Below are 27,766 nucleotides of genomic sequence, written 5' to 3'. Positions count from 1 at the left end.
GGAAAGGCTGGTGAGCAAGACAGTGTGGTTAATTGGACTTGCTTTTATTATTATTGAGGACATCCTATACTTTGACACATTACATTTATAGTCTATTACTGAAAATAAAAAGAGAACAGGAGGGCTTAACATCTAATTTATCACATAGGTACTATCTTTTCTCTCTGATAATTTGTACGGCTGTCGTAACCCTTCCTACATATAGGCCAGACACACAACCTAATAGGGCCCAGAAATCTAGTATTCAGAAGAGTCGGTGTATATTATAATAGAAATATAGCCAACCACCCTCTGCCTTGGAACTGAATTTCTAAAGGCAGCTGCAGAATTACTAAGACAGCAGCTGCCAACACATAGTGGGCCACCTGCAGCCCTTTAAATCTGTTATCAAGGGCAGAATAAGCCTTTGATTCCTGTGTAGAAATAGCGTCCCACAGTTGCCAGAGAAGCTGAAAGAAAGTTAATGTCATAACAAGCAAACTGAAATGAGGTAAATTAGACCAATAGAAGAAAGGCAGCCACCTTTCCTGCAGGGCCCTCCATTCAGGGTCCTCCTTAAACACCCCGCTCAGGAAGCGCTCCTGTCGCAGCCTGAGCAAACGCCCTTCTCGCTCAACAACCACGAGGGGAATTCCTTTCTGCAGAGTCCACGTAGCTGTCATCTCTTTGACCTCCACATGTTCCCCCTGAAAGGTGAGCTGAAATGACAAGTGACCGTGATCAAGTCAAGACAGGGGAAAGAAAACAGAGCTGAGAAACTCAGGGCTTCTGGAACGCCAGAAAAAAAGGCGCAGGGAGGAGGGGCGGACTCAGGCTGCAGTCTGGGCAGAGCAATGCAGGAACTGGACGGGGCTGCTCTGCAAGTTACCCGAAGGAGGGATGTATGTGGGAGCTTGAGGGTTAACGCTTGGCAGGAAAAGCCAAGACGAAGGGCTTGAGGCTGGAGCCTTCCTCCTGTTCCCTTTCAAAAGAAAAGAAACACCTCTCCATTTAATAATGGTGGAATCCAGGGCAGATGGCTTAGGAGAGAACTGGCTGTCTTTAAGGGAAGCCTTAAATATTGCAACAGAACAATCTATCAATAAAGGTATATTAAATGCAGAACAAAACCTCTAGCTTCCAGGCTTCTAGGAGGCATTTCTGATCACTGGGTGATGCTGAGTCTTCCTTTAGAAAGCATAATTTATGGGATTGCCATGACTCTTTTCTAAAAAGCTTGCCTTTATTGTCCCCATTATGACTTTATTTTCTCTCTCCTACAGTACTCTAGTAACTCCCCAGAAGTAAACAAAAGACAGGGCCTCAAGAAAGAAAGGCCATTCGCTCTGTTTCCTATCCTAACACTGCTTTGGCATTGCTCAGAGTCTAGAGGATGCCCCTGCAGCAGTCACCACTCAGAGGAATTTGGAGCGAAGATATTTTTAGCTAGCAGTGGGCTTGTGGAAAAGCTGACTTGCAACAACAAAAATATAGTAGTAACAGCATCATCCCCCTAAATGGCCTGAACATTCCTTCTTCAGTCAGCTTTGTTTCAAGGAAAATTCTGGAGTCTCTCTTCCCCTCCAGTTATTTAAAGGGACAGTTGGGTTATTCTACACACTCACGCCAGTCGGGTGAGGGGCCAGATCTCTTCTGCTCCGCTGGTCTCTTTATACTTACTGTGCTGCTTGTCCTCTTGGAATCAGAATAACAAAATCCACCAGATGTGAAATCACCTTCTACACAACTCTATAAAACAAGAAAAGAAGAGCATTGCCATTTGGGCACTGATGGTTGACTGAATATGCATGTTAGACACGAGTGCAGATGTTTATTGGCATAGCTATGTGAAAACTTAATTCATCGAGACATGAAAACGAACATAGCAATTCATGAAATGAAAAAAAGGGGCATCTTCTCAGTGACCATAGGAAATATACAAAAGTTCCTTCATAAATTGCTATGCTTTTTATTATGTTTAAGTGAATTATATTTATATATATGTGTATATTTAAAGTTTGGCAAAGAAATTCAGTGTGGTGGGTTAGCTGTTTTAGGGTTGAATCAGTTTCTTGAATTTTTCTCTCATTTATTGGGTTGGTCAAAAAGTTTGTTAGTTTTTTTCCATAAGATGGCTTTAGTAGCACTTAGTTGTCTTTAACTTCATTTGAAACAATTTTGTTAGATTGTATTGTGACAGCTGTCATATCAGTGTGCATTTAAAAAACTTATCAAAATTGGTGAATTTTTGTGTAGCTATTCTAATATTGAAGATGGAAAAGATATGCAATATTTTTGGCATATTATGCTTTAATATTTCAAGAAAGGTAAAAACACAACTGAAACACACAAAAAAAAGCTTGTGCAGTGTATGGAGAAAGTTCTGTGACTGATCAAACATGTCAAAAGTGGTTTGCAAAGTTTTGTGCTGAGGATTTCTCGCTGGATGGTGCTCTGTGGTCAGGTAGACCAGTGGAACTTGATAGTGATCAGATCAAGACATTAATTGAGAACAATCAATGTTATACCATGTGGGAGATAGCCAACATACTCAAAATATCCAAATCAATAAAGTTATTGGTGAAAATGAAAAATGTGTATTTTTATTTTATGGAAAAACTAAATGGACATTTTTGCCAACCCAATATGTCCTTTCCCCTGGGAAACGTTTTACTTTATTGTTTTATTCTGCATGTTACTCATGCCTCTATTTAGCATTTAGGCAACTGTGTCTAGCATCAACTCTCTCCTATCATATCATAAATTTCTTGACGTTAGGGAAAACACCTTGGCTTACAAGGGCTATTCCCAATGACTTCCACAGTAGCACGCAGGGGTAGGCAAAAGTAGGTTAATTGTGTCATTCTTTTGAGTTAATAAAGTTATTGTAAGAACCATAACTTTCATGTCTTTTTTTACACAAACAACTCTAAACCTACTTTTGTCCATCCCTGCAAAATGAATGCACAATAAATTTTGAATTCAGAATTGGCATAAGACCTAAGAAAATCACCAGCTTGGCAATCGACACTTAAATAACCAGGAGTTAATACTCTCTAAAGCTCTAAAGTGCTATTAAATGGTTTTATGGAAAATAAAACAAAGAATTCTTTGATTTCCAAGTTGCTATTGACATGTATTAGAATTGACATTATGGGACACAGTGCTGAGTAATACATTTTCAGGAATTTATCATTTTCTTACCAGTTTCATTTGGCATCAGAAGGGGGTTAACTAGAATATAGGACCTTTAGGTGAAAGTTAAATGAGAGACTTTCCTGATAACAAGGAAGAAGCTGTGAAGTAATTGAAAGAATGAATACTGGATTTAGAGTCAGAAAACAGATTTTAAGTACTGACTTTAACACTCAGTTACTATATGATCTTGAGCAAATCTCTTCTTTAGTATTAGTTTTCCCATCATAAAAATGGGGTAATAATGCCTACCTTGCTTTCCTGATGTGGTTATAAGCATAATGTGACAAATATTAACATAGCAGTATTCACAGTTGGCTTTGAAAAATCCTCTTACTGTTGGCCAAATTTCTCTTTTAATTCCCCTACACCCGCTACACATTCACCACAGACAGACTGAACAGCAGAGCTCAACCTGAAAATTGGGACTGAGAAGATTAGGTATTACATAATAGGAATTACAAAGTCATTACAGATTTTGGAAAATAGGAGGATAAAAGTGTAGGCTTTACAACACAAGGGAAACCAAAGAGAAGGAAGTCAAGTATAAACCTCTATGATCAACCCAGTGTGGCATCCTGGTTTAGCATGGAGCCAGAAGAAAGGGGAAGGTGGTACCTTCTAAGGACCCTGGTAGTGTGACAAGTGGAATAAATATTTGTTGATAGAAAATAAAACTATTTACAAACCTTCATGATTAGCCTGTCACTTGATAGGCTTAACAACAGTCTCACCCTAACCCAGCGTGACTTACATTGGACAGACTGTGCCACAAATCATCATTCTTAGCATTTCTGTAGCTGAACTTCTTCAAGTAGTGAATAACTCCTTTCCGAAATTTCTCCTCACTTAGGAAATCCTTGAGCATATTCAAAATACAAGCTCCCTAAAAAAAAAAAAAACAACAAAAAAAAGAAGAAAGCAAAGAAAAAGAATATATAAGGGAAAGGGTAGTATGATATGTTTTTAAAGGAAGCTTAATTTTATAGAAAATGTATAATGTCTGAAAAGTGAACAGCAAGAAAAGTAAAAAGTGAAACAGTGACAGGAACCTGGCTGCACCAGCTCAACCTGCTGGTTGGACAAGCCTCCTGACATGGCTCCTGAGAGCGCCGCCCGCAGCATCTCCTACCTTGTTGTAGGAAACCATGTCAAACATTTCCTGTATTTGAGTAGGAGTTTCCGCTTGATTGGAGATAGGACGGGATGAATTTAATGAATCTTTTTTAATTACCTCAAAGCACACTTCCAAAAAATAGTCATCCTAAACAGGAGAGAACAACTTTTTCAATTTCAGTTTGACACTCTCAAAGCAATAAAACACGTGTTAAGTTTACAAATATAGTCTGAAAAGTGAGTATTCTGTCAGAATTGCTCACAGGTCATCATAAGTTTCTTTCCCCTTGTATACTGCCCTTTCACCAATTCTCTACTTCATAGAGGTGTAAACCCAACATTCCCTCCGATATGTCATAGATGTTTACCAGCTGCCACGCCTTTGGGTACAGAACTGAAACTAATGGTTCCCGTTTAGTAAACACTTGCCGTGTGCCAGGACCTCACACCCATCATCTGCTATCCTTCTAACACCCCGCGTGGGAGATGCATTATATGCATTTTACATGTGAGAATATGGGAAGCTTTGGGCTAATACACAGGTTCAGCATATAGCAAATAAGAAGGCACTACCTCTGAATCCATGTCTCTCTATATCACACCGAACCAAATGCCTACCCAAAAGAGCCACTTAACCTTTATTAACCACCTTGATGTGGTGTTCAGACCCTCTTTTGCCTATAATAATCCATGTTTGAAGAAATCTTCTTACACATTTTGGGGAAATGAATAATAGGCCCTTTGTAATTCTAGAGCAAACCTGCCAGCACATTGATCTCGAACTTCTAGCCTCTCCAGAAATATGAGAAAGTAAATTTCTGTTGTTTAAGTTGCCCAGTCTGGTATGGTATCTTGGCAGGCCTAGCAAACTAATACAATTTGCTTTGTATATCAAAGAAAACAGCACAGTCTCAAAAATGCCATGCTATATATTGTTTTCTCTTTAGCATTCTCTAAAAATGTCAACAGTAAATTGGTGATTCCTTAGGGCATATGGTAGGGCATACATAACTGTGCACTCACAAATTGCAGCTCTGGATATGTAGCAGTAACGGAGACAAGTTCCATGTATCTTGCAAAACCCTCATTGAGCCAAATATCATTCCACCATTCCATTGTAACCAGGTTGCCAAACCACTAGGAGATAAACACTCAATGTTATCAAAAAATTAAAAAATATAGAAAACTGTTAACTGTAGCAAAAATGCAATGGACACTAACTTCCTTTAGTAATTAAGGCCTTTCCTCCATATGTTTGCTACTCTTTTCTCTCCAGACAATTCCTTCTATTGTAGTGATTTTCAACCTCTTTCATCTCATGGCACACATAAAATAATTACTAAAGTTCTGAGGCATACCAAAAAATATATTATAATTTTTGTCGATCTGACAAAAAAATAATAGGTGTAATTTTGATTCATTCACACCAGACAGTTATTGTTGTGTTGGCTGTTGTCATTTTTTTCCGACAATCTAAGGGAAAAGAAATCAGTTCTCCTGACTGAATAGCGAGGTAGTAGTGTGTGTTTTAAAAATTCTGGCAGCCCTGGCCAGGTAGCTCAGTTTGTTGGAGCATCGTCCCTTAAAACAAAAGGTTGTGGGTGGATCCTCCGTCAGGTGCATAAAGGAGGCAACTGATCGATGTCTCTCTCTTTCTCGTTCTCTTCCTCTGTCTCAAAAACTCTATAAACATATCCTCGGGTGAGGATTTAAAAAAAAATTTCCTGTGGCACACCAGTTGGAAATCGTTCTGCGTTCCCTGACTTCGGGTCTTACCACTGCTCTTTGGCTTGTTTCACTTTTCCTTTGTGTTCCCATCGCCCACAGCTCTCCAATTTCCATTTTATCCTCCGAGTACTTCCTAGCTATTAGAATTAACATTCTGGGAGAAAAGAAAACATTTGGGGGGGGGTCCTTTCTTGCACAACAACTATAATCGCAGCTTACCTTTGATGTATGGTGATGGCGTAAGGGGAAATATAAGCCAAACTACCCTTGCTGAAGTTACCTCTTTACATTCAGTAGCAGGTACTTAAGAGAAGCACAAGAATTCATTGAGGACTTTCAGACTGTTACATAATATTACTGATGAGCACATTTTGTTGTTAATCTCTGTCTTGACACTTCCAGGAATTAACTTGGCCGCGAAAGTGAATAAATGTCTGAGGCTTTAACTATACTTACATAAAATAAAAAGGATGAATAAAGGATAATCTAAATAGAAATTTATCTATATTTGATCTGTAACGCCAGTTTTAAATACTACTATTTTTCATGTAATTTTATAATTCACTTATTTATTTAGACTATATGCCCAATATAGTTCATCTAGTTTATCTCTTTGATGACTGCAATCTCCAGGATGGGAAATGAAGATTTTAAGATTCAGAAGAACCTTGTTACAGTTATACGAGTAGAACAGAATAACTATGTCTGTAGCTTTTAGAAAATGTTTGAGTCTATTCGTTTTTTGATGACCCTCAGATCATTTTGCAAGTGGGCACCAGTCTTCCCAAGGGCACCTGTGAGAAGGGACAGGAGTTGTTTCCTCAGTATGAGAAGTGATGAACGTGAAAAACACAGGTTGAGCTAATTCTGATCAGTTTTCCAGGCAGCAAGAGTGGTTTGTTTATTCATTTGTGCAATGACTATCTATTGAGAACCTACGTTCCTGGTACCATGCCATATGCTAGAAATGTACATGTATATAGTACAGCCTCTGCCTCAATACAGACGATGGAGGTCAACAAGTAGACATAAATGCCATAAAGCGTTACTGGTGCCGTGATCAATATCCGAACAAGGGACAGAGAGGATTCCAGGAGGAAGGAATCACTTCTCCTTAGAGAGTGTGTTGATTAGTTAGGAATGACTGATTCCCTGGGTCTTGCAATGGTCCTCAGGTATGTTGAGAGAGGTGTATGCTCTAGGCACAGTAGAAGCAAAATCTTGGAGGAGCAACATAACCTGGCATGTTCGGGAAATGGCAGTGGTCTGGGATGGATAAAGCTTAGGGTGTCAGTAAGAGATGAGGCTGCAGAGATGGAGAGAGGCTGTGTCATGGGGGGTTTGTATGCCCTCCTGTGGACCCCTGGTGCACCCAGTTGGCATTGAGAGTCTGCTAGGGTTTTATACAGAGGAGTGCCTTTGTCCTATGGAGACAAAAGAGGCAAGGCAAAAATCCCAATGCAGCCTGCTGCTCCAGCCCCACCCTCTGCACGTCCACAAAAGGGAAGCTATTAAAGGAAGACACAGAGGGATCCTGGAGATTTAGAGGTAGAGCTCACTGACTATTTCCCTACAAACACTGGATAGAAAGATTAGAAATCCCTAGATTAAGTTAAGTGCTTTAGAGTTACCAGTGACTAATAATCAAAATCCCTAAGATAGCCCAGTGGGGAGATTTTAAATAAGAGAAAGCCACCCACATGTTCTCTTAGTAAAGTGCTGAGTATGACTTCTAAGTAATTGGGTACTTAGTTCACTAATTAAAAAAACAAAAACAAGACTTATTATTATTGTGATGATAAAAGATAAAGTTAAAACTTAAAAATAAGAGCCATTAGCAGGCTCTACATTGACATGCTAGCATTTCGAGGGCCCTTAATAATTCACTGTGTTGCTGGGATTTTCAGAAATGAAGTGAAGTAGAAATAATCTCTGATATATATAGTGCTAGTTTTATTGTTGCATATCTGTATGTAAGACAGAGTTGATAGGTGGGCCTTGGAAATCTTATTCTGTAAGAAATGGTAGCAGTGGTGTTGGTCATTGTCGTCATTAATAACTAACACTTATTGAGTGCCTACGATATGACAGGAACAGATACTAACCTGTAAACCTCACAACAATTTCAAGAAGCAGGAGCTGTTCTTAACTTAATTATGTAGATGAGGACACTGAAGTTTAGAGAGTTAGGTAATGGGTCCAGGGGCAGCAGCCTGTGAGTACTCAGACTTGAGGTACTTCATTATGGCCAAGTATTCATAGGTCCCAACCAAAAGGAGATTAATTTTGCCCTAGATTGGAAGGTTACAGTACTAAGGGGTATAAGAATAAATATGTGTAATGGAAATCCCTTCTTTAGGGCTTCCAATTCTGTGTTTTCTGTACCTGCATAGTTCCCACCCTTCTTTTCTAAAACACATTTGAAGACTTTACCTTGACGGGTTTTAGAGAATATAGTCACCAGTTCCCCTCTGATAAAATTCCTGTATGAGTCCCATAGTCTAGAGCTGGAGCCTTCTGCTACTTGGCATACTGTGCTTGGTTTGGTAATCCATAGGGTCCCCTCTAGACATAAACTGATACACAGGGTCTGGCAGAAGTAAGGACTGCTTGAGTGAGGTTAGTAGGGTAATAATGTGGATGCAATAATTTATATTCTTAATTTGAATATTTCACCTAAAATGTCATATGGTGTGCTTGAGTGTGATGTTGTTATATTATAGAATTACATGCTTATGATTTTGTAATAAAAGATTTTGTAATAAAAAGGGGCATTATTTGTGCTGGACCCTGTATAATAATTCTATGTTTTTTCGGAAATATTGGTGGTGTTCAGTATAATGCTCTTGTGGACTGACACTCAGAAGGTGTCATGAGTACCAAGTACCTGGTGTGCTAGTTCATGGGCGATGACTGTGGTGACCCACAGTTTATCCGAAGCGGAAGACGTCTTGGGATCAAAGAGCAGTGACGTCTCTCTATATGTGATGAGGCCCCAATTTTCCATGGCTCCAGATTCAAAGTCAGGAATGGCAATTAGATCTAAAACATAAGAACAATCACACTTGATCATTATGGCTTCCACGCCAGCGTGGGATTTGCTTCTTCCTCAAATACATTATGATCCTTGCAGTGTATTTAGCAGACTTTCTAAAAACATCCAGAGTATCTTAAAATTGACATGGTGTCTTATATTTGCATTAAACATAGTCAGCACTCATGTCAAACAGAATATATTCTATCAGTACAGCTTGGGTTGTAGCTGATGTAACCTATTGACATTTAACCATATTTTTTTTCAAAAAGTGCTAGATTCTGAAAATACTATGAATGCATTCATGCTAAGAAAATTATTTAGTATACTGAAAACTATGAAAATAAAAGATGTCAAATAATTTTTAATATGTTTGAGATTCATCAAAACATACAATAACCTCAATTTCTACAAAAATAGAAAGTTAAAGGATTTTAATTTCAGGAGAACATCTTTTCGGAACAATCTCTATAGTCAATATTGCAAATAACATTTCAGGCACATATGGCCTCTCATATGAGCAAATGTCTTTTAAGGCATGGAGGAAAAAAGCTGTGAGCATCAATTCTTTTTTACCTCAATTTCCTTTCAACATTGATATTTCCTCTACCTCTTAACTAAGTCTTGGGTGGGGTGGTAAAACTTTATCATCTTTCAAAAACTCGGGTATAATGTATGTTAACTTGTATCCATGTATGTGTGTGTGTCTGTACATCCTTTGCCAGTGACTTCAAGTAGGTTAGGAAATTAAAATTTCTGGCTAATATTTAACTTTGAATTTTTTTTAATTCTTCCAGGCCATTTTGGAAGAAGTACCTTTGGCTAAACAGGAAGGCAAATTTTTTTTTTTAAGTTTGTAATGAACCATGCTACTTGGCTTATAATTGCATTGTCTGGGACTAGTACTGGTTAATTCCAATGTGTAAAACAAATACTTATAACAAAAAACTAAATTGGCACTAATAAAGATTAGTATTCATTAGCACTTCAGTGTGGGAATGTCTCCTTTTCTAAATTGCACTGATGATTTTCTATTAGTTGGATTATTTCTCAAAGCCATTAGAGACACTCATCTGCTCTATTTTTTTCCTTAAACTTCATCCTTATTTTCAGTTACTTTAAAAACACATTTCATATACTCCTCAAGGATGCATTTTGTTGGTGGCTGTTATTTGATCTTTCCTTGACTTTTGACATAGACAGCAGTGAATTGTGGGTAAACTGAATTTAGTATATCTATGCTAAGGAGTATATAAAACCAGCATTTTAATAATACAGTAACAATCAGGAACTATAGAAATAAGCTCTTGATATCTTTTAAAGTTTCCTTTTACCTTCTGCAAAAAAAAAAAAAATTGCACGGAGGTTGGGGGAAAGGGCAAGAAGGATATGATGAGTATTTCCTAATGTCCCAGAGGAAAACAAATATTTTGTCACTGTCAGAAACTCTTAAAAAGTAATCTATATAAGTTATAAAATTAAGTCATAGTTTTTATATTTTCTGCAACATTACAAAAATCCCAAGCTTTATTTTTAAGATAGAAAATTAAAACCAAGATAGACTATATGTTTTTTAATATAAAGATCTATACCATATTCGAATGATCTATTTTCTTCAAATCTTTTTAAAATCCTTGCCACAGTCTTTCTTATCTTTCAACCTCAATTGCACTAACAGGTGGAGGGACAATTTTCAGCTTCTTACATAAACTTTTTGGCAACTTTTACAAAACATTGCTGGTCTGGTACAAATATGGTATATAAAAAAAATGTGCTCCAGAAAAGTCATCCAATTAATCCTATTATGCAATGCAGCAATTTTAATACTAAATCCAATAAATGAATAAAAATCATTCACACCATGTGGGCTTCTATAAATACCTTATTTTCAACACTCAAGAATCATCTCTGAAGTACAAATTACTGCTTCCTGGGCTAAGTGAACCTCTTCAGTGCTCATTTAAATCACATATAAAAGGAAAAAAAATTAAAGCAAATCATATAAGCAAAAATAAAGGCAATGACATGGACTTTGTCCCTACCCAGTTTGGGGAATGGATAGTTGATATCAAAGTAATTTTCATAAAAGTCGAGCAGCTTCAGTGATGCTTCCAAAGCATAGTGTGTTTGCCTCCATTTCTCTGGGGATGCGTAGATGGACACCTGTGAAATGTTGATCAGAAAAACTGGTCTTTGAATGACAGCTCCTTGGCACAATACCGTTCCTAGCAACCCTCACCCAAAGAAAGGCAGACTACATTTTTCGAGAAATTATTGAGATACTACTAAAGCATGTTGTCAATAAGGGGTAAGATGTTCTGTAAAGTATTAAAGCAAAGCCACTCATGAAAGTTTTAAACAACCCTGCATCTTCCGTTACAATCTATTCCCTAGTCAGCGGTGTCCAACCTGCGGCTCACAGGCCACATGCACCTCAGGATGGCTACGATTGCGGCCCGACACAAAATCGTAGATTTACTTTAAACATTATAGGATTTTTTGTCATTACATGTCACAATGTATTTAATGTGTGGCCCAGAGATGCCAAAAGGTTGGACACCCCTGCTAGGTATTAATTGTAAATTTCAAGCTACAATACATGAATCAATTATATCATGAGAGTCCACTTGAGCTCATCAGCATTATGTACACCTGAAAACTACCCTTCCAAAATTATGACTACTAGCACAATCCAATAAAACATAGTTTTATGAGATGGGAAGGCCTTCAAGAACTTATTGGATCCATGTTCCCCTGCCCCTTTCCTGGTGTAGTTTACTCTAAACTAAAAAATGTCCAAATATGTTCACTGTCTCTCCTTAATCAAGTAGAAAAAATAAAGTTAGATTTTAATTTTCTTGGGTTTCAAGTACAGTGCTAATTTAATTTCATTATCTGCTTTCATGCTCTGAATTAACTAAAGTTCTTCAGAACTTTTATAGGAAGGATACATTAATGGCCACCAAGTCTTGATGGATTTACCAGGCACTGTGTTAAAAGTTTACATGTAAATCTAAATCCTCTCAACAATAGCATTATGAGGTAGCTGTTATCTTCATGGAGACTAAGTAACTTGCTCCAAGTACCCCACATGGAATCCTATAGACCGGGGGTATGAGCCCAAGGAAGCGGACAGCAGCCTGTCCTCTGAAGTAAACTGTCATTGACCTCACATATCTATAGCTAAGCACATCCAGACCTCCATGCAGAGACGCCATGATATATATATATCTCCACATACATGTAGGTACAATATGTACATAAATTGCAATAGCCATTTTATAGCTATTTTCATAAGCATTATTTTATGGTTCTTTAAATATACTTTTATGTTGATCATTTGGTTCCTCGGAGTACGGAGTTCATTTTTATTTTTAATGTCTCTACTGATATTTGCAAAAGTTTGTAAAGTAATTATTGGATATTATAAATTTTGCACACAATGAAGACTCTCAAAATTATGAAGACCTCTTTTCACTGAGGAAAAAAATCAGAAACAATGTGAATGTCCTGAAATAAGGTGCCGATTACAAAATCCTTAGGGTACCTCTCGCAGTATAGTACTAAATAATTACTAATATAGTATTGCAGAAAAATATTCCATTGCATTCCATTTTTATCACATATTATGGTGAACATTGAGTGAACACAGCCATATTATTATTTTGCCAATAGTGTGCATGTATACTGTTACTGTATATACTCTCATATACTGACATACACACAGAAAACAGTGGGAAGGTGTACACTAATATTATCAGAAGTTATATTCTGGTATTGGGGTTATGGGATTATTGGGGTTATTTTATTTTTTATCTATATGTAGTTTGTAAAATAAGCATGATATTTTGATAATAAAAAAAGCTTAAGAAATAAAAGCTCATCGCCCGACTTTGTGATGTGTATGAAATTGGCTCCCAATCTCACCTTGACCCCTGATGAGGTTGTCCCACTCACAGACTGGAAATCACAAACTACGTAGGCTACAAGGTATGTACTCATTTTTACAGTAGTTTCAAAATGATCTTCCAAGAGGCCTCCTTCAAGTTCAATTGTCTTAACCTGCAGGAAGGAATGGAATCAGTGTTTGAAAACTGGAGTAGTTTACAGCAGTGCCTATGACTAAAGCCAGGTAAGGCAGAGCAGAGCCCGGCACTCTGAAGGACACGGGATGCCCTTACAGGAGATCAGAGGCCTCTCATAGCATTCTGTGGCCTTGCCTCCCTTTATTTTTCTTACCCCTGGACACAATGCACCATTTTTGGAATCCCAAAGTATATATCAATCTTATTTTGTTGCTTGAAAGCATAAAAATATCTTAGATGCTCCCACTTTCTTGAAATGCAGTAATCTCCAAATTGGCATTAATTTTAAGTTCTGCACTTCTAAGGAAAAGTCCGAAAGAATGACCCCTTTCCCTTTGTTATATAACAAATAAATCTCTGTTGCAGAAGGAAAGGGAGGAAAACTGTGCTGGGTGCTTTGCATTACTGTGTGAGGTAGGTGTTATTTCACAGGTGAAGAAACAGAGTCTCAGAAATGTTAACCGACTGCCCAAGATCACACGGCAAGTTCCACAGCAAGACTAAAATGTAGATGTGACCTTGTGACTCCAAAGACATTGCTCATTCTCTCACTTGCTGTGTGACACTCGCTGGGTGACAGCTTTCGTCATCGTCTTATTTTTATCTTTGTCTTATTGATTGCCCAGCGAAAGGAGTCAGGCCAAGGAGGTCATTAGTAATTTAAGCTTCTTCCCATGTACTGATGAAGCACAAGTTTTAGGCCTACAGACTTCTCAGCTGCAGCTGTCAAATTCACTGAATAATTACTGAATTCTATCTTTATTTGCTCTGGCGAGCTTGTCCCAGAGATGATCTCCAGTACAACACTCCTAAATACCGAGTGGATCAGATTCAGTAACCTGAAAATACCACTTTCTTCAAATTGGTAATAACTCTTGGGCTAATTTGCTCTCCTGCCCTTCACCCCCTCCCCGCCTTTTCGAGGTGTCAGGCTGGTGGCTGTGCTACCCAGGGCTTACTGAGCATGTTTTATGTGTTTGGTTAAGATTGCAGTTTGTTTTGGCAAGAGACAATAGCTTGAAATATTTCCATAAACTGCCTAGCCTACTTCAATGACAAATGTTTCTGCTATTCTACAGAATTTAATTCTACAGATTTCTACCAACAAATTCAATTCTGAAGTTCCAATAAAGCAGAAGACACTGACCAAATATTCCAAGAAAGCAGTTTATACAGGGAAAATTAATTTGTCCAACAATGATCTCTTTTTTTATGAGTCTGATTCAACCAGAGTTCTATGGGTGCACACTCCTAGCAGAAGGGAGGGTTATGGTGGGGACCAGGGAGAAGACAAGGGTTGTAGTCTTCTGACCGAACTCGGCAGCAAACCCGTTTAGTCCGATGTGAGGAGGGGTGAGGGGTGAGAGACTGTGGTACTATGGGGAAAGTGAGAGTTTGTGACACTAGACAACTGGTGGCGAAGATGTTTGGGAGACAGATGGGCATTCCCTCTGATTTTTGAACCCAGGTAAAGATGTAGTCCACGGAGGCCAAGTTTTGTGCAGGAACCTGGAGTGATCCACAGAGATTAACATTGCCTCAAGTGGAAGTGTGCGGGGTGTTTGGGAAGTCCATCCGGGATGGCAATGTAAGCTCCAAGTATAAACTTGTTGCTAGAGGAGGATTTAGCTCTTTTCTCAATATTGGCAGGACACTATTTGCATAGCAAGTGTCGCCAGCAGGTGTGTGTTCCTTTAAAGAGCGAAGGGCACAAAGAAATGCCTGAAAGATATGCTGTCTCTACCAGTGCTAGGCTGCCCACCTCATTTCTCCTAAATCTTGTATTCTTAACTAAACAAACGGAGAACTTAGTATGTGTTGTTGCTTCCCACCAGTCCATAATGCATCTTAAATGCTGCAACTATTATTACCCAGAGAGTATGATTATAGCATCACTTCAGTTCTCCCCCCACCTTTTTTTTTTTTTTTGGATACCCATGAAAGCCTGGATTGGACAGATAAATGAGAAGCAGAATGTTAAGCCAATATTTGCTGAAAACAGTATGATCCAGAGAACTGGCCAAGTCAACTGAGGAAATGCAAAGATTCAAGAATTGTGTAAAATATTTTCAAAGTGCTCACTTATTTTTCTTAAATATGAGAAGTTACTGGAGGTTTCTAAAAATAGAAAATTTAAACTCTAATATAACAAAATGGTAATTTATGTTTGCATCACACTTTAATTAAAAGGCTTTATGAACTGTATTTTTACTTTAGCCTCCATGATTATTCATATGAAAAATTCTATTAATAAAAAGCTGCCAGGCAAGAGATGGAACTATGCTTTGCAGAGTAGAGTTGGATTTAAGGTAGCAGATCATTTTTACCTGAAAAATGAGAGGGCTACTTAAATCGCTGCATTTACGGCCTGGGAAAAACTATACAATGGATGTTAAAGGGATGGCTGTCACTGTTTCCCCCGATCTGCTCTGCCAGTATTTCGGAGCAAATACCTTTTCCCAAGTTAAACAGAAGTCTGGGAAATTCAGCATCTAGCTTATCAACACCTTTCTCGCCTTCGGCCACAGAAGCCAGTCACTGTTCAGGACCGAGAGGAAAGGGGGCGGGGCCGCTTGCAGCTCAGATGACTCAGCTGCTCTCTGTGCTGCTCCCCCCCCCCCCCACGCTGCGGCAGGCAGGGGGCCTACACCTCTGTCCTACTTCGCCAGCAGTGGTGAGGAAACGTTCTACGTTGTGTTCAACCACACAAATGGCAAACGCAGCGTTAGTGAGGAGTGTCAGATGAAGTTCAGGGTCCACTCTGTCTTTCAGAGTCTCTGCGTTTTAAGTACAAATATGAGCCAAATAAAAGTGTTCAAAGGTCTCTTTCCATTACAAAAGTGTATAACCACGATAAATAATTCTCATAAAAAATTTAAGAGCTACCTATGGGACTTAAAAAATGAACAAGGATTCCTAAATTCCAGCACAGAAGACTAGATGAGACCATTCAGGGTGGGGCCAAGGCAGGGGTCTCTAGATCCTTAGGCTCCGCGTGTGGGCCCTGGACCAGCAGCAGGGGCATCCATCACCAGGGGGCTTGTTAAAAAGACAGAATGTGGGGCCTCACCCCAATCTGACTGAATCAGGATCTGAATTTTAACAAGATCCTCAGATGATTCGTGTGGACATTAAAGTTAGAAAAGTATTGTCCTACGTGATTCCGAACTTCATCTCTGGCCCAGTAACACTGATCTAAAAGAACAATGTTGCTGTATGAACACAAAGAAACGGTAAATCATTTTGTTTTGTTTTGTTTTTTTAAAAGTTTCTGATATAACAATGCCCCAAACAAAATGATGTTAAAATCTAGAAGGATTGGGGTTATTAAATAATATACAGCATAAAGCAAATTAATGGGTAAAGTCTTAAAAACAATGGAAATATTTTAAAAAGCAACACAACAAAGATAAAGGCTCAACATGAGAACAATTCCCCAATATTTCTGAAAGTGGCAATACCTTTGGCATGTTGGATAGTGCAATGTGTCTGCTCTCTCTTCTTATTTTGATTGAAAAGTTGGCTTTGAACAATGGTTCATCAAAGCAAGGGAAAGCCATTCGTGCCTCGGTTGGCTCAAAATCTGTTACTGCAATTGTCCTGTGGAAAGAAACACCCCAGCCAGAATACATAAGTGAAACCAAGAAAGAAATGAATTTGTACCTTCAAAACACAGCTTACCATTCCTGGAGGTGACATACTTGATTTCTCAAACTATAATCTTAGAGAATCCAGGCTTCCGTTTTTGAAATAAACAAGGGTAAATTTTAGTTTAGTAGCTGCCAATCATGAATAATGCCCATGTTGGGCACTCTACTTACGCAATCCCCTTCGTTCTCCCAGCAGACAAGGATATTGAGGCTCAGAGATTTAGAATGACCTTACCATGATCCTTAGCTAGTAATTGGCTGAGATAGGCATGTCTAGTCAATTTGAGGTCAACACTGACTAGGAAATTAGTAGGTCAGTATCATCTCTAAACCTGTGGGGATCTCAATCAGACATATGAATAATTGTGGGTCGGGTCTTAGAATGTGTTCCCAGGAGGCAGACACTGATTTATTAAGAACTTGCTACCAGGGGAAAGGGGAATGAGGGAAGCAGGAGAGGGAAGAGGAAGAAGCCAGGCCAGGTCCCAGCTCCTGCCCAATTCCCAGGAGCTCTGCAATGGAAGCTCCACCTTCAAGTTTCCCTTACTGCAGGCAAGGAGCTGGGCTTTCATATTTCTGTACCACAACAAGCTAAGGGTGTCCACGGGGGACCTAAGGCCCCAGATACTTCTAGCTCCCTCTGCTTGCTGGCAAAGCAGCTCTGGTCTTCAGACTGTGAGAGGCAGACAAATCTCTATATCGAATCATCTGATAATGCCTGAAATCCTATAATTCACGCTGGAAAAGAGAAGCTATCAGGAAAATCATAACAAGAGTCAGATATAGCCTGCAGCTAATTATGGGAGGCATGCTGGAAGTCCTCCAGCTCTTACTGCAAAAACTTTTCCCATGTCTCCCAAAATGATATTCTTAAAAAGTATTTCCTCTCAGTAGAGCCTGTCACTTGAAAAAAAAATTAAGTAAAGCCATCACAGGTCACATGGTGCCTTAGTGAAAAGAGGTTGATAGGTTTTATATCCAGTCCTATGCTGGACCTGAGAACAGACCCCTAAGAATTGAGGCTCCATTTGTTCGGGGGAGTGGGGGGACAAAGCCTCCCGAAGAGGGGGGGGAAAGAGATGGGCTAGGGGAAGAGCTATCCTAAATGGACTTCTGGGGCTGTGTGGTGGGTGTAGGAGCCCCCAGAGGCAGGGAGTACCCACGGTGGAAAAGGGAAGAAGAGGTATGTAGAAGATGCTGCTAATGTTTCCTATTAATGTCTATCCCCCTTCTTCAGTTTCTAACAGAATCCACATTTGTTTAGGAAGGCAATGTATCCTTACACTCCCTTGTAACTTGGTAGGCACATGACTCGTGGCCTAGTTGAAGTCACTGGGTGGGAAAGCTTTGCAAAAGGAGTCAGACTCAGCTGGAATGTTTCTTTTTGCCTTCTTCTCTCCCCCATCATCCCCTTTCTTCCTGCCCGGAATGTGGACTTGATGCCTCAAGGTGCACATAACATCTTGTAGTAGGAAGAAAGTCATATATGCCAAGGGTGGCTGAGCAGAAAGATAGAAGTCTGGGTCCTGGATAACACTGAGAAGCACTGTAGCAAGCCTGAACTGCCCTACTCCTGGGCTTCTTTTCTCAAGTGAAAATTAAGCCCCTATGTGTTAAGCCACTGTATTTGGGTTCCTCTAACTGGCAACTGAACACAACTAATAAAAGGTGGTAGAGCACTGAAACCAGGTTCCTTTTCCCTCCCAGATGGACCCCAGCTCTGAACAACCAAATTATCCTCTCTTTCTCCTACCTCACCTAACCACAATGTCTGCAAATTCGGTCTGTTTTATCCTCCAAAAGCAATGCCAAGTTTAATCATTTATTCCATAAGGCACCACCACTAGCCTGGCCCCAAGCCACCGTTTCTTGCCTGAACTACTGCAATGTCCTCCAAAATGATTACTCTTCTTCTACTTTTTCCTCTCTGTTGGGAACTACCCTGCCAGGTTTCAGAAGCTGTAACCCCCAAGGCTAAGGCTGAGTCAGAGACCTTGGGACAATAGGCCATTAAGGAGACAAAGCTTATCTCCCTGGCAGAGGCTCCACCCCTGCCCACTTTACTTTACCCTGCTTGGCCCTGAGCCTGACTAGTTAGCCAATGATGGGTAAGATTCCTCAAGGGAGGGATGACCTAAGACAGGCATGGTCACGAAAAAAGACCACAGGGAAGGACTCGGGGGGCTATAGAAAAAGGGGGTGATGGACCCTCACCCTCAGTTTTGACATAGCCTGAGTCCTCATTCTGTCTGCAAGAAGTCTCCTAATCTCTTGGCTGCCTTACTTCCCCTGCCTGACTTTAACCTGAAACAATGACAGAGGACAGTGAAGCCCTGTGCTGGAAAGGGCAGATTCCCTGGGGCAATCAGGCCTAAGAAAGAATGCATAAAATCCTGTGTAACCTGCTTTGCTAAGAATGTCCTCAGTTTTCTGATAAGGGTCCAAGCATGAAATAAGCTTGTTTCCCAAAGTTTTATAGCCCTTTAGCTAACTGACCCTGAGTCAGAATAATCCCTCAGAGTTCTTTGTACATTATCTATTGTTCGATCCTTACTGCCTGACAATGATTGATGAGCTTTACCTGTATTCCTGTGCAAACTGAACCCAATAAAAGCCCATTGAGGAAAAGGCTCTTGGCCCTTCTCCTTTGAGAGATCAGCCACCTTTTCTCCCCAAGCAGATCATGTCTTGGCGGACTTATTCTCATCCACGGCTGACGGGGGGCTCTGTGGGCAAAGCTCCCCCACACCTCTCTATAATGAACCCTCAACATACATCCGATCTTTACAAGCATAGATCAGATCAGAACCCTCTGATGACTTCCCATTGCACTGCAGTAGAAGCCTACTCCTTACAAGAGTGATCTGACCCCTTTCAACTCTACTTCTCTCTCTCGCTCATGATCTTTAAGCCACACTGGCCTTTTCTCAATCACTCCCAACTTACAGACTTTGTACTTGCTGCTCTCTTTTCTGAGGACACTTTGCCCTAATACATCCTCATGACTGTGTCCTGTTAAAAAATTGCCAGTCTCTGTTTAAATGCACCTCCTCAACAAGGACTTCCCTGACCACTCAGCTAAATTAGACCCAAACCCCAGCTACGGTTACTCTCTATTACAGCACATTGTTTTATTTCCTTCATAACACTTACCATTTACCTTGTCCATATCTCACCACTATACATTCAGAGTCTAGAACAGTGCCAGGCATGAGGCATGCACCCAATAAACATGAGCTGGTTGAATAAACAGTACTTCTCAGTTCTCTAAACAGACTTGCTCCTGCCTCCTGGATTGAGTCATGCTGTTTCCTGGGCAATCTACATATTTTCGTTTCCTCTTTCTCTATCCAAATCTCACTTACATTCCCTTCTGGTCCCAGATCAAGGCTCACCTCCTTTGAGGAGCCTTCCCTATGTCAGCTCTCTCTGTACTGACCATCCTTTCCTGTAGCACATAAACATATCTGTCTTATCACAGTCACACTGGCCTCTACTCCCAGTTATTCTTCCTCCATCTGTTTATGCCTCATCAGTCTGTCTTCCCAGCTTCACTGCAATTTCCCTAAGAAATGATAGAGCTTCTCCTTCTTCCTAGTTTCCCACAGTGTATTGGGCTTTTCATAAATGACCGCTGAAGCATGCTCCTGGCGAAGAGATGTAACACATAAGGAAAGTATCACAAAGGACTGTAAAAATCTGGAGCAACATCTTACCTTGTTTCACCACCAAGAGTTCTGTACGTGCTTTTATAAAACCCTTCAAAACCATCAGCTAACTTGGCCTGAAAGTTAATAGCCACATAGTATCTCAGGTCAGCCATAAGTTTCTCTGGAACCAGCAGAGCAATTTGTTGATGAGCAGGATAACTCAAAACATTCAGCCTTTTCCCTGGTTTTCTATATCTCAAATCTTCCTCTGAATGAAGGGTGACATTCATGATCTCCAGATCTTTGCTGTGTAAGATGATAAATTGGGTGTCCTCTCTGACTAAGACTTCAATCTGCTCAGATGCAGCAAAGTCCAGGGAGGTAAGATTTGGATGGACAGAAAGCTCATAGTGGAGGGGGATGACCGTGCTGGGGAGCCTTAGCTCACGCCAAGGAAATGGTTCCCCGTTGGTGGCTACTGGGAAAGCCCCAGCATCCTTGTTGAACTGATCGCTAGACGGCACTGAGAACTGAGAACAAAAGCATATTTTGGGTAGGATAATTGCTGTGTAATAAATTCCTGTGTAAATTTTAAATATTAGTTTTCTGTGTGAGTTAGCCATTGCAGAAGAATGAACATTAAATCTATTCCCTAGAAGTCGAGTCACTCTCCAGGCTAAATCTCATAGATCTTCATAGCACTGTGTTGGCTCCACTCATGTCGCTCAGGATATGAACAGTGTTTTAATAAGTTGATTTAACCTAGAAGAAAAAAAATTTAGCATGAAGAAAAAGATTTAAATTCATAAATAAGACCTTAAAAATAAAAGAATATGTGTGAATGAGGAAGGCCTGCTCTCTGTCAGAATCAGGCCAAATATCTACAACATAAAGTAGACACTGAGCTCTCATCTGGTTAATACAAATACAAATTTTTTAGAGCTCAAATGAAAGGACTCTGCCTTAAGATCGCATGGAACAAACCCCCTCGGCATTTCCGTGCGACGAGCTGAAGGCCAGTGAGCACGTGCCTCACTGTTTCTAACAGTTGGCTGCGTCATGCTAAGAGTATCCTGGAGACGTAGAGGGAGTTGCACAGGTGCCTCCATTTTGCCTCCCTAAGTCACAAAGAATATATTCTTTGGATACCAGATATTATTATTAATGGCACTGAACTTTACTCCTTTCAATAAATAACACATCTAAATGGCTTTATTCTATGGCATTGGTATAAAGGATGCAGGTCAAGCTAGATGTTTATACTCAGATTATTTCCAATATATCAAAAGCTATGGAAATAAAATTTGAGTTTATAATATTCTGGCTGACTATTTTAAAAATTGTTTTGGTGCTCTTCATCTCAGGCTACCTGTGAAAACACAAATTAAACTGAATTCACTGCCTCTGTGAATAGAACTAAGATGGTTTATTCTTATTGGAAGGGTGAAGCTACCACACATCTACAATTAGGACAATATAGTTAATATTGGTGAGTCAGTTCTGACCCCCGCCCTGCTCCAGCTTAAATCCAAGAATGTGTTCCATTCCTCTTCTTTTTCATCATTAACAAGTTCTTTGGAAGTAATTATCTAAACCATTACTTCAATTTTCCAATTTACAATATTCATGCAGATCAACAGGTATTGTTAAAAGAACAACGACAAAAAAGAATAAAATAATGGTTAAATTATTTTTTAGGCAAGTATTAAATTATGGATACCAAATCTCAACGTTCCGGAAACCTCTGATACATAAAACCAAAACTGGCCTATTATATTGAATTTCTGATGACTTTAAAAATGAAATTGCTTATTTGTTAGGTCGTAGGTTTGGGAATCAGGGTGCCTGGATTCTAATATTAGCTCTGCCACTTTTGCCTGTATGATCTGGGGCAACTTTCTGATTTTTTGAGCGTTAGTTTCCTCACCTGTAATATAATGTAATAATTACACCATCCTCATGATGGGAGGATGAAATTAAATAACTTGTGTGAAGAATTTGGCACAGCACAGCCACTAGCATATAGGAAGCGTGTAATGAACGTTAATATTAAATTATCACTGTGGTTTTCATAACTGGAATTATCTGACCTAAGTTACGAAGAGATCTGCCCCAACTTGCAGCAGACTCACTCCAAGAAAGATGTAACTTTCCCGTAAGAGTGGAAAGAAAGGCCTTGATATTTACTCATTTAGCCTTTCACTTCAGAACCGATGAGGACTTTAAATGCTAGCTAGTATCTTTCCAGATGAAGAAACTGAGGGAGAGTGACTTTTCTAAAGTCACACAGTAAGTGTGACAGTCACACAAGGCAGAAACACAGCTCTTTGACCCTTATCTTACACACTTTTTCATTGTAGTGCACTGTACCTTCAACAGCATTACCGTGAACAGACCATCCTGAGATGGGAGACACGAGTGTTGCAACAGACGTTTGAGAAAGGCTAAAAGAGAGTGAGTCAGTTGCAAGTCCCCTCGCTAAGCACACATGTTCCAACACCGTGGGGCCAGATCCACTCCCTTTCCCCAGAGTCTCACCCTCCATTACAACACCTCCTCAATACTGCAGTTTTATACCTTCAGTTCTGGCCGTTTGTCTCACTGAAAAATTCTGATTTAAAGGCAGATTTAAGAGAAATGTTAATGTGTTACCTTAATCCACGCTGTTGCAGATTTGAATGGAGGGGAATTTATTTTTGCTTTCACTTTCTATTTGGTAAGACTCAGAACTTTGCTACTTCCTTCCTGATTGTAGCACTAGCTGGCTCATTGTCATGTAGGTGTAAACGGGGCTTAATACAGAAACTTTAGTTCAGAAAGCACAAGAAATTGATGAGCGGCTTCAGAGCAAAAGCCACAACATAGCGAGCAGGTCAGGGTAGCCTCCAGCCTTTCTGTGGCTGGGCTGCTGCTGCCTTTATCTTCCCCGTCTCCTATGCCCACGTGTAAAGCCTTCAGAACTAGCTTGTGCGTGTGTGTGTTAGTGCCAAGTTATTTTAAGACGTGATCTTGAATTCCTGTGCTATGTCCTTATTGCTATGAAATCTGACCTCTGCGCATCCCCTCTTGAAAAGGTAACTTCAAGCCTACCAATGACCTCATAGTCAGCCTCTGTGGCCTTTATCAGGGGAGATTGTCCTAACCTTTTCCATGCCTATAACCTCTTGGACTTTCAGGGACTGTGCCTCACCCTTGTCTCTCCAGCTTTCCTTATCTGCCAGGTTGAGTTGGGCCTCTTCTTCCCCACCTTGAATACGGGCCTCCACCTCTGTCCTCTACTCTTTTCTCTCTTTATTCTTTCCCTTGGGGAATATGTTTAAATGCAGATATTTCTCATTTATCCTCATCATCCCACACTTCTCTCCCCCAGCCTTTTCTGCCAGGGTCCCGCTGGTACCATTCCAGCAACCTGATGGACGGTCTACATGGAAGTGCTGCCAGCGACTCAGACAGTGTCTCCTTCCCCCCCACCCCCCCGCCCCCGCGGTTGGTGCCTTTTGCTTTAACGGGTGCTTCAAGCCTTCCTGCATGATCTATGATTGGACCACATAATTATTTCAATTCTGCCCCTCTCCAGTTTATTACCAAGTCCTGTTGAATCTTCCTTTTTAATCTTTTTTCCGAATTTAAAAGTCATTAACACAGTCCAGGTCCTCGTTACTCCTGACAATGGCTTTCAGACAGGCCTTGCTGCCTTCCCAAGGGCCTGCTCCTGCCGTCCACTCGTACGGTGCCAGCAGATCCATCCTTTCCCCTACTGCTCGATCATGCCATCCTCCTGCTCAAAAACCTTTCTGAGGTTTTCCTCTGTTTACACAGAGAGGCAGGCCCCCAGGCGGAGACCACGGGTGGCCAACTGGCAGTGCACGAGCCGCACGAAATCGCTCATGCTCTGTCTAGTTGTTTTGTGTAGACCTAGTTCCTGAGAGGGCAGTGTGCCCACACGTGTGTTGTCGTCGAGTGAAACACAACAACCTTGGCTCTTACAGACCCTCTTTCAAACACTGGTGTTACGTGCTTGATCCTGCTCTGCATTTGAGTTCACAACCAACCTGGGCTTTGGCCCAATGTTCAAATGCTGGCATAATCAGATCCTAGTTAACTCTCAAGTTTTAATTCTTTTTCTATTTTTCTACTTTATCATTTCAACCTGGATGAGCAATTTGATGAAGTAGAAGGAGTAATGAGGAAGGAGCTTCCACCTAGGGCCAGGGGCACGGGCCCAGTGAGGTCCCTCAGGGTAGCATTTGTGAAGCTAGAGGAGCACCAGGGGTGGGTGGGAAGTAGGCGCGTGGGGAAAACAGGACAAGGAAGAGTACGTCAATTCTTAGAAACCTAATTCTGCAGCAGGGCCAGGGAGAGAAGGGGAAGTGTAGGAAGCTGCTGGTGGTAGTTCTGCAACATTCCTTTTCCCAGGACCCAGCCCAGTGGTGTGTGTCTGTCTGTGTGTCCGTGAGTTCTCAGGACTCTCCCCTGTCCCTCGGAACAGAAGTGATGATGGAGAATGAGGAGACAGGGTGATCGTACTGAGCTATGTAATCCATGGATTTGAGTAGAACCCATGTGACTTCATTTTATTATTTAAAACTATTTCTCACCAAAGGGGTTTCTAATTTTTCATCTCGATAATAGAATAGGCTTTGGGATGCTTGTTGCTTGGGGAATTTACATGCCTCACTCTTCCACTTCCTCCGTCTGAGCCATCTCTTGCCCAGAGAAACCCCCTACCGGCTCTATCTAAAGCAGTAGCCTGCTCATTAAATCCCCCTCGGCCACCACCCCATGTCTATCTCATCAGCCTCCTTAGTTTTTTTTTCTTTTTAGTATTTATCAATTCCAGGAAATTCACTACGTATGTCTCCGTGTGTTTTCTCTGCCTCCCCACTAGAACATATGCTCCTTGCAGGCAGGGAGTTTGTCTGCTTTGCTCACCGCTGAAGGCCCAGGGCCTCGAGGAGAGCCCAGCATTTAAGTGACCTGCAATAAATATATGCTGAATGGGTGAAGGCACTTTTAATATTTTTAGTTCTTTCTTTTTCTCTTTTCAGATTTCCCTCCACTTGCTCCATACTTCAAGCTGATCAGGGAAATGTCCATTTCCTGGTGAGCCAGCATTTCCTCATCCTTTCTGAGGCTGCCGCTCCATATGCAGTGACATCTCTCAGTGTCTCCTGCATAAACCTGTCGCAAGGCAAATGTCACCTCCAGAAAGCCACCTTGGAAATGACACATGCTTCCTTTCCAGTCCCTGGCTATAGGCATTGGTTTAGTCAGTTCTGCTGGCCCTTATTGTATGCTAACATGTTTGTGCTTCATATTTTTCCTTAAATTATCAACTCCTGAAGGCAAGGAGCCACACAATGCCTCCACCTCTTTCCAGCACCTCTCAGTGTTGTGCGCCCCAGAGGCCCTGAACACGCAGATGAGAACGAATGAGTTAAAAAGAATTTCCAAAGAGTTGAAACTAACTTGTTTGTAAAAATGTTCATAGATTTTTACTAATTTTTAATGGCAATCTTTTTCAAACATATTACAAATATTTCCATCCCCTTAGGGTGTTCTCAACAAATTTAAATCTTAGTAATTCAAGGTTCAAGATTATTGTTATTATAATCCAGACCTATAATCAAGAAAATTGAATTAAAGTGATCTCCTTAAAATAGGTCACTTCCTTATTTGCAACTAAGAAGCAATAATTCTTTCCTTAGTTATTTCAGAGGATTGTTGTCAACCTCAGAATGAATCTGAGATGATTCATATGTGGAAACAGTTCATAAATATTTTATAAACTTTTAAACTTATTTATATGCATCAGTTACTTTTATATTAATAATCATCAGTGGTTATACTATGTTTGATAAAGTGCTGCCCTTGGGGCAAATGAGATAATAAATAAAACCGTGTGGCTATGTATTTTTAATCCTTGTAGGTACTATACAAAGTTTATTCCAATTTCTCCATTATTATCAAATCTTTACTTATTTGCTGTTGTTATTTTAGGTATTCCCAACCTCTCCCCAGGCCTATTTTACAATCGTTCCTCCTACAGGGCTGCAAGCTGACAAATTAGCAAACAAAGCTAGTTAGACGTCATTTCAGGCCTCAGGTGGCTTAAAAACTATTTCCTAGTGCTGCCTGTGGCAGTAGTGATGCAGGTGGTGACATTTCAGGGTAAAGAAAATGATAAACAGCCTCCTGACAAAGAAAGGTTGCTGAATCTCCTCCCATCTTGCTGTTGAATTCCTCCTCTTAACAAGACACAGCTTGGCCTTTGTCCCTGCTAGATATTAACACTGAATAGTCAGCTAGCTTAGAGTTTTCAAAACCACTTCATCTTCTCGGCCTTCTACCTCTTTTCAAAAGAATCTCAAAAAATCTATTGAAAGTACTTTACAGAATTATTGCTCTGCCTCTGTGCATTTTCAAATAAAATAGTGGCAGAGTCCATAAGGTTTTTAAAGTTTTAATTTAAAAAAAGAAAGTTTCTCATAATAAAAACCTAGGGTTTCTGAAAAATATGAGGGTGGGGATTCACCTCGAAAATGCATTCTGTAGCTTCTTTTAAACTCATTCATTTTCAAAAGAAAATTAAAACAGTATATAAGATTTTTAAGTCAGTAACTTCCACAACATTTACTAAAAATGAAAACAGAAGAACATCACAATAAAACATTTTACACTGTTAACCTAGAACAGAATATTAATTAAACCTAACAGACATTTGAAATTGTACTATATTTAAAATTTTTATTTAACAGCCCAATGAGAAATTCTGGTGCTTCTGTCGCTTTTCCAATTAAAGATCACATAAATAACTGATGAAATATTTTCAAACAGGAAAAGTGATTAAAAATAAATACAAATGATTCAGAGCTCATTAAGTACTGTATTTTGAAGGGAAATTTTTATGCTTCTAACTGATTAAGCCAATCCAGTGTCACTTGGCTTCCCACTACCTTAAAACTTAGCATAAAAATCTGTTAGAATTTCCACTCTGGTCAAGATAGCGTAAGGACTGGGATTTATCCCTTCGCTTGCCACAACCACAAAAATGGACCAAAGACAGTGACAAAACAATGAAAGTTGGGCAACTAACGGCAGTAATCACCAAAGAGAAAATATGTTCACTAAGCTAATTCCCAGCTCTCACCTAAGAGGAACTAGGGGCTTTCTGTTTCTACTGATGTCCCTCGTTTGTACGACCCTGAAGCCAGTACTGGGTATAGAAGTGGTCAGTGCAGAGCAGGGGACAATGCGTACATATTCCTCTTTAAACAGTTGTCAACTAGAGAAGTCATGGAATACTATCTTAAGGCCATTTATATGCAT

General features: G+C 40.1%; 1 protein-coding gene across 1 annotated transcript in view; it reads right to left on the bottom strand.

The window, feature by feature from the left end:
* ERAP2 (endoplasmic reticulum aminopeptidase 2) overlaps positions 1-23,129 on the bottom strand; it is a 38,675-nt gene extending 15,546 nt beyond the window's left edge. Inside the window, exons 1-11 of the mRNA XM_024563325.4 lie at positions 23,090-23,129; positions 20,504-21,199; positions 16,599-16,737; positions 12,980-13,114; positions 11,095-11,215; positions 8,906-9,060; positions 5,314-5,427; positions 4,307-4,438; positions 3,929-4,060; positions 1,660-1,728; positions 523-698 (exon numbers count right to left, since the gene is read on the bottom strand). Coding sequence (XP_024419093.2) covers positions 523-698; positions 1,660-1,728; positions 3,929-4,060; positions 4,307-4,438; positions 5,314-5,427; positions 8,906-9,060; positions 11,095-11,215; positions 12,980-13,114; positions 16,599-16,737; positions 20,504-21,060 — 1,730 coding nt within the window. The 5' untranslated portion in view covers positions 21,061-21,199; positions 23,090-23,129. The remainder of the gene's footprint in view (positions 1-522; positions 699-1,659; positions 1,729-3,928; positions 4,061-4,306; positions 4,439-5,313; positions 5,428-8,905; positions 9,061-11,094; positions 11,216-12,979; positions 13,115-16,598; positions 16,738-20,503; positions 21,200-23,089) is intronic.
* Between the last annotated feature and the right edge of the window lie 4,637 nt (positions 23,130-27,766).

The sequence above is a fragment of the Desmodus rotundus genome, chromosome 1 (genome assembly GCF_022682495.2).
Source record: "Desmodus rotundus isolate HL8 chromosome 1, HLdesRot8A.1, whole genome shotgun sequence".
In the NCBI taxonomy this organism is placed as follows: domain Eukaryota; kingdom Metazoa; phylum Chordata; class Mammalia; order Chiroptera; family Phyllostomidae; genus Desmodus; species Desmodus rotundus.
The sequence above is the reverse complement of the archived record's forward strand: the minus strand, read 5'-3'. Positions and strand labels throughout refer to the sequence as shown.